The 10,000-nt window shown below is 48.3% G+C and overlaps 1 protein-coding gene across 1 annotated transcript in view; it reads left to right on the top strand.

Annotated features, from left to right (window-relative positions):
* unc5c (unc-5 netrin receptor C) overlaps positions 1 to 10,000 on the top strand; it is a 121,922-nt gene that overhangs the window by 87,601 nt on the left and 24,321 nt on the right. The window contains 3 exon segments of the mRNA XM_042080936.1: positions 1,301 to 1,492; positions 5,312 to 5,454; positions 5,856 to 6,060. Coding sequence (XP_041936870.1) covers positions 1,301 to 1,492; positions 5,312 to 5,454; positions 5,856 to 6,060 — 540 coding nt within the window.

Below are 10,000 nucleotides of genomic sequence, written 5' to 3'. Positions count from 1 at the left end.
GTGCCCGAGGCGCTTTAGAAAAGAGCGTTTCGTTAGGCTGTCACGACACTGACAGGAAACCGCATTTATCACCATTATTAAGAGGACCTGAAAGAGGACAGTCTGTGTGATGGCGGGTTATAATGACAGCTTGTCAAAAGTCTGTCTCACTCGGCCGCCATCTCGCACAATCACATGGATTTTTCCAGCTGGAATTGGCACTGAAAAAAAAAAAGAGAAAAGAAAAGAGAGGAAGAAGGAAAAAAAAATGAAGAGAGAGAAAGATAAAAGAAGCAACCTCAAACTGTGGCCATTTCCAGAGATTGTATCAAGGAGTCTTTCTGAGTAGAAGTTGTGTTTGTGGGGGGCTACAAAGCCAGGCTGCGGAAATGACGGTATATGCTTTGTCACCCAGGCTTGCGTAATTGTGAAGCCGCTCACAGCATTTTTCGCCCTCCTCCCAGGACGCCTCATCCATACATCTTGTAACAATGATGGCCCCCTCTCCTCACTCCTCGCTGTGGTAAACATGTGACCCCTGGTGGCCCCGGGCCCCTTCCCAGGCACCTTTGGGGCAAAAAGCAACCTCCTGCGTGTAAATGCATGCGCACGCATGTGTGTGTGTGTGTGTTTCCTCCGAGCGGAAAGCAATCTTCCTGTGTCTTGCTGGGCCTATCCCTCTCTGACTGCGCCAGTGCTGTTCTCTATTGCTCACTCTGTTAATATCCTCAGCAGATATCAGCTAGCTTCATCTTTCTCTTGGCTTCCCTGTGACACAGATGAGGTGGCTGCGCTCCTCCCTGCATGCGCCAAGCTCCCTCATTTAAAACAAAAAGCTCCTCTGCTCGGATTACTTCTGTAGCTGCTGTCTCGTGTGTGTGTGTGTGTGTGTGTGTGTGTGTAGGTTTTTTTTTTTATGGTCCTCTTTTCTTGTCTTTAGATGACTTGAAATGCATGACAGGCTGTTGGCAATAATGTCAATTTGCCTGCGGTTCCTTGCCAGTCTTACTCCACTTTTGCAATCTCCTGCTTTCTTCAGTGATGAGCCATTTGGGTCAGGAAACTGCGGTCATTGGCGCAGCCGTAATGAAGTCCTGCTGCCATTAATATCCAGCCCCTATCCATCAGCAGGATATTAATACCCCCACCCCCCCACCCCCCACTCGCGATAGCATCTCTGTCTCCGTATCTCTCGCTAGCTGCAATAAATGTGATATCAATCGGAGAGCGAGCGGGATAAACATGACATCTTCCTCAGAGGCTCAGTCCGCTTATTAGACCAGCTGATGAATGACCTCTCTTGCCCCTTAACCCCCCCCAGCGGCCCCGAGTACGGACGACGTGGCGCTGTATGTGGGCATCGTCATCGCCGTCATCATGTGCCTGGTCATCTCCGTCATCGTGGCGCTCTTCGTCTACCGCAAGAACCACCGTGACTTCCACTCGGACATCATGGACTCGTCCGCCCTCAACGGGGGCTTCCAGCCCGTCAGCATCAAGACGGCACGCACAGGTAAGGGGACAGGAGGGGTGTGTGTGTGTGTGTGTGTGTGTGTGTGTGAGTGTGTGTGTGTGTGTGTGTGAGTGTGTGTGAGTGTGTGTGTGTGTGTGTGTGTGTGTGTGTGTGTGTGTGTGTGTGTGTGTGTGAGTGTGTGTGTGTGTGTGTGTGTGTGTGTGGGGGGGGGGGGGTGTGTGATATAAAAGGGCATAATATAAAAGGGAGTAAGGGAGAAAAAAGACATGCACATGTCTTTGCAGTGAGCAAAAGCATGAGTGACAATGTCCATTCCTGTATTTATGAGCCTGCCACATGTGGGTAGGTCTGTGTGTGTGTGTGTGTGTGTGTGTGTGTGTGGGGGTGTTGTGGAGGGTGGATGGGTTAATGTATGTTTGTGTGTGTATGAGCCTGCCACATGTGAGTAGGTCAGTGTGTGTGTGTGTGTAAAATACCAAGGCATGGAGAGCGTGTCAGTGTGCAGTGACATAAACCTCCAGGCAAGCTAAGGGCATTGCTTTTCACACCCGCATCACATTATCACCCTCTACCCACACACACACACACATACACACACACACACTGAAATCTCACACGCACACACAAATCTCTATTTTCTCAATATCAGGTTAAAGTAAACTGACAGATCATTTCACTGTGAATGATTCACTTTGCTGCACAGCACTTCAATACATTTCCAGCTGATATATGTCAACAGTGTGTGTGTGTGTTTGTGTGTGTGGTGTGTATGTATAAGTTTGTGTGTGTGTGTGTGTGTGTGTGTGTGTGTGTGTGTGTGTGTGTGTGTGTGTGTGTGTTTATTTGTGTGTGTGTGTGTGTGTGTGTGTGTGTGTGTATGTGTGTGTATTTGTGTGTGTGTGTGTGCGTGCGAGTACAGGAGGGTAAAGACAGACATTTATAATTCCAATGGAACAGAGTCGTATTATCTGCCAATTGGAACCACCGTGAGTGAGTGAGAGAGCTGTGACTGGCCTGACGTTCTTGTCAAGGCGCCATTAGGATTCCTGTCACTTTGATATGAAGTCAATCTGCAAGTCATCACGCAGCCGTAATTAGGTCTGTCGGCGTGGCACATTCAATGTTAATTAGATACGTGGGGGGGCAGGTGAGATGGGGAGAGGAGAGGGGAGGAGGAGGAGAGAAGGGAATACAGCATGAAGGTAAGGCAGTGTCTCATTGCAGTGAACATAATAGAAAGAAATGGATAGAGTAAGATATAGGAAGAGAGAGAGAGAGAGAGAGAGAATAAGGAGCTTAGAGATCGTTAGGGTGAGAGAGAGATGGCCAAAGTAAACAGAGAGAAAGAGGGATAGAGAGAGAGAGAGAGAGAGAGAGAGAGAGAGAGAGAGAGAGAGAGAGAGAGAAAGAGATGGGTTGGAGAATGAGGGCTATTAGAGAGGGCCCCTGTGCTCGACTGTGAGAGGCAGGTTGCCATGGCTGCAGAGATTTGAGCTTGTGGTCTGTGGGTGAATGTGAGTCAAAAGGAGAGACATTATTAGTGCCTCAAAAAGAGAGAATAGAATAGAGGGATAGAGAGAGAGGGGGGGGGAGAGAGAGGAGAGAAAATGGATAGGTAAAGAAAGTAAAAGAAAGAGGAATGTCAACACTGGAGGAGCTGTGAGGAGCAGAGGTGCGGAAAAAACTGGTTGAAGCTGAAGTATTGGCGGAGAGTGAAGCAAAGCAGCTATTGGTAGACGAAAGGAAAGGAGGGGATGAGGAGAAACAATGGAAAAGGATGCAGAGAGGAGGAGTGAGAGACAGATAAGAGAGAGAGGGAAGGGAGGAGAGGAGATATCATCCAGTAATTACACTGACGATGAGCAATAATGAGTCGTCAGTGGAGGTGGAGAGGGTTAGGGTTAATTGGCCTCAACAGCCTGCTCTCATTCTGCCTCTCCCTCTTTCTCTCTCCCACCCTCTCTTTCTCCATCCCTCGCTCCCTCCCTCCCACCCTCTCTCTCTCCACCCCTCCCTCCCTCCCTCTTTCTCTCTCTCATGGAGATGATGATGATGATGGTTGTGAGGTGGGAGGATGAAGGCTTCTCCTCAGGTTGACGCACATGCTCAGCAGCAACAGTATGAATATTCATGTGTGTGGTGTGTGTGTGTGTGTGTGTGTGTGTGTGTGTGTGTATGTGTGTGTGTGTACAGGGGTACCTAAGAGGGTGTATCTTGTTCATGCAGAAGCCATCTGTTCTCTGGGAGAAGTGACGGCTGCGTACCTGGGGTTGGGGTATGTGCCGCGGTCCAAGAATCGCTGCAACCAGGCACATGCAAACAGGAAGAGACAAATGTTATCTGCTCTGTGTGTCTGTGTGTGTGTGTGTGTGTGTGTGTGTGTGTGTGTGTGTGTGTGTGTGTGTGTGTGTGTCTGTCTGTGTGTGTGTGTGTGTGTGTGTGTGTGTGTGTGTGTGTGTGTGTGTCTGTCTGTCTGTATGTGTGTCTGTATGTGTGTGTGTGTCTGTCTCTGTGTCTCTGTGTCTCTGTGTGTCTGTGTGTGTGTGTGTGTGTGTGTGTGTGTGTGTGTGTGTGTGTGTGTGTGTATGTGTGTATGTGTGTGTGTGTGTGTATGTGTGTGTGTGTGTAATGTATCTTGTGCATCTTCAAAGCTGAATATTCCTGCTGATGCTGTTGACCTGGGGGCCGTTACTCAACCTCCTCCTCACCAACACTGTGAGGGAAGGAGGGGATGATAGACAGATGACAAGATGGAGAGAGGGAAGAGAAGTTCAGTACAGAAGTTGTGGAGAAGTGGCATGAGAGAGATGAAGGGAAGTGGAAAGAGAAAGAGAGATAGAGAGAGAGAAAGAGAGATAGAGAGAGAGAAAGAGAGATAGAGAGAGAGAAAGAGAGATAGAGAGAGAGAAAGAGAGGGGGGGTTAAGGACAGCTGCATACACATGCACAATACATGCACTTTTTTGGGGAGGGTCAGTAGAGTTTAAAAGATGATTGGGCCCTGTGTTAAAGTACATTTCTGCATGTATTCAAGGATTGTGTGTGTGTGTGTGTGTGTGTGTGTGTGTGTGTGTGTGTGTGTGTGTGTGTGTGTATGAGAGAGAGAGAGAGTAGAGCGTACAGCCTACCTGGAGTGTAATTGTCAGATAAAGAGTGCATGTCTACAGAGTAATTCTGGAATTACGCCAGAGTTGTTTTTAATGAGAATTCATTCAGGAAGCACTTGACAAAACTTCTGTTGGACTTTAGTGAACTTCTAGTGCTAATTAGTGGAAAGTTGAAGATGTGCAAAACTTGATAAAATCAGACACCATGCAACTTTAGATCCTCATTTGATCGATCCTCCTTTAGTTGTGTCTTTTTTTATAACCTTTATTGTTCTTCATGTTCTTCTTCTGCTTCATCCTTCTCTTTCTAGTGTCTCTGAAGACACTAGTGTATCTGTGTAGTGCTAGGCAGCGTTCACACTTTTTACTCCCCCGAAAAATCGAGTATTCCACAGTAGGGAGTGTTAAAAAAAACATGCAAGATGGAAACTGATGGTCTGCATGTTGTTGCTATGATACATTATATTTAGCTAAATGGCTAGTTCCCTGACTTGGATAAGACAGGTAAGTTAAGCAAAGACCTATTTTTACACAACCTCAAAAGTTGAATTATTTTTAACTGAGCGGTTTGCGGTTTTAGAAGCCTCGTCCTTTTTTCCGCTTGCACCACACGAGTCATGTTGCAGTGGTCAGTCTTATCATTCCAGGGAAATCATTGAATTTGACCGCCTGGAGGAGCATAATATCAATGTGATGGGCCCCTTAGTGTGTGTCTTGACAGTAATCCTCCTTTTTCCCCGCTGCATGTCCAGCTGATCTCCTCACCGCTCCACCTGACCTGACGTCTGCGGCGGCTATGTACCGCGGCCCCGTCTACGCGCTCCAGGACGTGGCCGACAAGATCCCCATGACCAACTCGCCCCTCCTCGACCCTCTGCCCAATCTCAAGATCAAGGTGAATGAAATGGACATTTTTGTCATGACTTGGCTCAGAAATCATGACATAATCAGGTAACACTTTACTTGACAGTATCGACATAAGAGTGACATGACACTGTCATGGCCATATGACAATGTCATGACACATGAACCCTAATCCTAACCCTAACCCTAAACCTAACCCTAACTTGTTATGACTAAAACCGAATGTCGCTTAATAACAGAAGCGTTATGTCATTCAACATTCATGACAGTGTCATGTCACTCTTATGTCGATACTGTCAAGTAAAGTGTAACCCATAATCACAGGAGGCATTTGTGTGTCGTTAAACACATACTGGCTCAATGCAGCGTGGTCATGACGTACTGACCAGGGCTCACTGTCTCTGGGGTCCTGCCCTCCCTCCCTCCCTCCAGGTGTACAACTCGTCCGGTCTGGTGACGCCCCAGGAGGAGCTGTCGGACTTCACCAGCAAGCTGTCCCCCAAGCTGCAGCACTGCCTGCTGGACGGGGACACCATGAGCCGCCGCACCCAGAGCCTGGTGCGCTCCCGGGACCCGTCCTGCACCGCCTTCGGCTCCTTCAACGCCCTGGGTGGGCATCTCATCGTCCCCAACTCAGGTCAGTGGGGGGTGCTCTGGGGAGCTACTGTGTGTGTGTGTGTGTGTGTGTGTGTGTGTGTGTGTGTGTGTGTGTGTGTGTGTGTGTGTGTGTGTGTGTGTGTTTGAATAACAGCATAGCCCTATGTTAGTGTTTACATGAGTTGAGTGTCAGTGTTGGTGGGTTGTGGCTTTGTCGGAGCAGTGGGCTAATTATATTGACGTGTGCTTTAGGCTGACAGCGGCTCGCTAACCCTAATGAACCACAAGATAGCCAGCCCTCAATGAGCTACACTGTCAGAGTGTCAGGGCACCATATACATACACACACACACATACACACACACACATACACACACACACATACACATACATACACTCATGAAATCACACACACACACACACACACACACACACACACACACACACACACACACACACACACACACACACACACCTACACACACACACATACACACACACACACACACACACACACACACACACACACACACGCACCCGTAAACAAGCATGAAATATCAGCCCATAACGTGCACTCTCTCCAGAAAACCCAGTCAAAGCAAGCATGTGAGGTGCTGACGAGTCCCTGACATCACCAGCCTGCAGGGCTCTTTCAATGCCTTCATTCATTATGGAGTGAGACCAGGGGGGCCATGTATGTGTGTGTGTGTGTGTGTGTGTGTGTGTGTGTGTGTGTGTGTGTGTGCTTGTGTGTGCGTGTGTGAGTCTGTGTGTGTGTGTGTGTGTGTGTGTGTGTGTGTGTGTGTGTGTGTGTGTGTGTGCGTGTTTTCATGTGCGTGTGTGAGTGTGTGTGTGTGTGTGTGTGTGCGTGTGTGTGTGTGACGTGATGGAGGGAGCACTAGAAAAGATGCAGGTGGCATGATTGGCGTGTTCATGCTGAAAGTCCTGCCATGTGCCATGTTTTCCTCCAAGTAGAGCTCTGATCCAGCTGTGTTCACTCATTAGTGTGATCTCTGGCATCACACACTGTGCTTGGAGTCCACACGGTTCACACACCGTGAATCACACGCAGAATCAAACACACGCACACACACAGCAGTCACCACAGGACAGGACCTCATGAACAGGGACTTTAAACACATGTTACATGCTCTAATGGTGACCCTCTCTCATATTAGAACTATGATCTATTAACTGTGATCTATGACCTTTTGTTATCTTGTAATTGAAGTTAACGTTAGCTAAATTAGACTGATATTTAGCTGAGACCAAAGCAACATGGACCCACAACGGAGGGTTTTGAAATCGAGCCCCAGACCACCAATTGTCATCCGATGAAATTATTGCTGCTCCACTACAGCCGCAAGCGTCCATATTGGTGCTCAGATGTTTGGACCCTCAGGAGGACCTCATCAGGTTCTTTCGCTCGTGTCAGGCTTACAATCCCTTGTCATCAGAGTAGTGGCTACATCTCTCTATCGCTCAGCTACGTCAGCAGCACGCGGCTAGCCCTGTTAGTGAAAGATGGGGTGTAGAGTGTGCTTGCGGCAGCCTCCAGCAGGTTTTGGGGTCGCGGGGGTGGGGGGTGGGGGGGGAGGGGGGGTGGTGGTGGATGGGGGGATTGGCAGATATGAGTCATGCCACCGCAGGCGTTGGACCGGAGTGAAGGCCGCCGCAGGGTCTTCCTGCCTGGGTGTCAGAGAGCATGTGGAGGGTGGCACATGAAGCCAGTTCCCCTCACTGCCCTCCCCCCAGGCCAGTAGTGTTATCGCAGGAGCCTCTGAGGCTTCTCTCCAGAGCCAATACATATGAACTGAGAACAGTTTTAACATTTTATTCATGCAATGTCATTAATATTATTATTAGTATTCATCCACACTGGCGTGATGACCAGAGGGTGTAACATATCACTTGCAGAAACCTAATAAACCAGATCATAACATGTGCTTTTAAAATCAACTGTTTTGTGCCAACCTGGTGTAGCAAAGTTAGAATGAATCATTACCTATTCGGTTATCCACTGTCATAGTTGACAGACCTCTCGCTCTAACAAGGGACAGACCGACAGACCTCTCGCTCTAAAACCTTTTACTTCAGTAAGGTGTAATGTTAATCTCTCCCTCTGTCCAGTCATTTTGTGTTTTGTATGGACGTACCCCACCTGAGGTTTCTACTGAAGAGTGTCGGCCATCTCCAGATCTCCCCAGGGACTCCCCAGGAGGGGAGCTCCTGCAGCCTCCTCCTTGTGGATTTGTTAGCTGGGGCTCAAAGTGACTTTGCCACGCTATACATGTTATAAATGGATTACAGCGTGCCTGCAGATTGAAGCCTGAAAGGGCAATCATTCTCATGTCAGACACACACACACACACACACACAGCAACATACATTTACACATGCCTTATACACTTACTAGCACTCACACACACACACACACACACACAAACACACACAATCCCACAGGGGCTATTTCCCATTAATTCATTAAAAAGGATTGGACTGGGCTCTTATCCCGTGTGTTCCGCTGGTTTATGTGACTAAGATCCTCACATGACCGTCAGATTCCCCCTGAGACTGAGAGACAGACAGAGAGAGAGAGAGAGAGAGACTCAGAATATAAAGTAGTTCTGTGCACAATCCCAGTATGGACTACATTATAATTCTCTCTCTCTCTCTCTCTCTCTCTCTCTCTGTGCGTGTGTGTGTGTGTGTGTGTGTGTGTGTGTGTGTGTGTGTGTGTGTTTTAGTACATTATATTGTCAAAAAGGTATTTCAGAGCATAGCTGTTCTGACCTGCCCTTGAACGTCTCGTCCCTGGCATTTTTATATATAAGGGCCTAACAATCTTGTAGTCATACTGCAATCACAGTGTTTGTGTGTGTTTGCATATGTGCCTGCTTGGTGTGTGTATGTGTGTGTGTGTGTGTGTGTGTGTGTGTGTGTGTGTGTGTGTGTGTGTGTGTGTGTGTGTGTGTGTGTGTGTGTGTGTGTGTATGAGAGTATGTGTGTTTGTGTGTGTGTGTGTGTGTGTGTGTATGTTTGAACATGTGTGTGTGTGTGTGTGTGTGTGTGTGTGTGTCGTGTCAGCCACTGACTCTCCTTCAGCCAAAAGGGCTGATTGTCACCCAGTGAGGAGATCAGTGCAAGGACAGGAGAGATCAATGCAATGTGTCTCCTCCCAAAGGCAGGAAATCAACGCCTTGCAGCAAAGAGAGGAAGAGAAGGAAAAAAAAAAGAGAGAGAGAGAGAGAGAGAGAGAGAGAGAGAGAGAGGAGAGAGAGAGAGAGGAGAGAGAGAGAGAGAGAGAGAGAGAGAGAGAGAGAGAGAGAGAGAAGGAGGGTGGGAGCGCTGAACTGTGTCATGTCAGGCAGGGGTGGAGAATTTCAGCGGCATGACAATCTCAGCAGCCGCCCAACTCCTGAGGTTCTGTCTGAGACTGGTGCTGATGCGGGGTGGAGTGCCAGGGTTGCCATGGTGGCGTGATGTGATGGGCACAGACAGGCGGCCAGGGAGTAGGGCGACGGCTGCTCCAGAGTGGCGCCACCCATCCCTGGTGCCAGTGGCATGCATGACTGATGCTGCAGCACCAGGCACTGGGCACAAGGCAGGATGGCAAAGGTTATAGACTGGCAGATTGATGAGGGTGTGTGTGTGTGTATATGTACACACACGCACATGCATATGTCAGTGTATGAGAGAGAGTTTGATTATTTGTGTGTATGAGCAAGGTGAGCAAGGTTTTGATTGTGAAAGATTGTGTGTGTGTGTGTGTGTGTGTGTGGTTGTTTTTCTCTCTCTGTGTGTGTGTGTGTGTGGTTGTTTTTCTCTGTGTGTGTGTGTGTGTGTGTGTGTTGTTGTTGTTGTTTTTCTCTCTCTTTGTGTGTGTGTGTGTGTGTGTTGTTGTTTTTCTCTGTGTGTGTGTGTGCGTGTGTGTGTGTGTGTGTGTGTGTTGTTGTTTTTCTGTGTGTGTGTGTGTGTGT

This window comes from Alosa sapidissima, chromosome 23 (genome assembly GCF_018492685.1).
Source record: "Alosa sapidissima isolate fAloSap1 chromosome 23, fAloSap1.pri, whole genome shotgun sequence".
NCBI classification, from domain to species: Eukaryota; Metazoa; Chordata; class Actinopteri; order Clupeiformes; family Clupeidae; genus Alosa; species Alosa sapidissima.
Note: the sequence above shows the minus strand (reverse complement) of the source record. Positions and strands in the feature narration are given on the sequence as shown.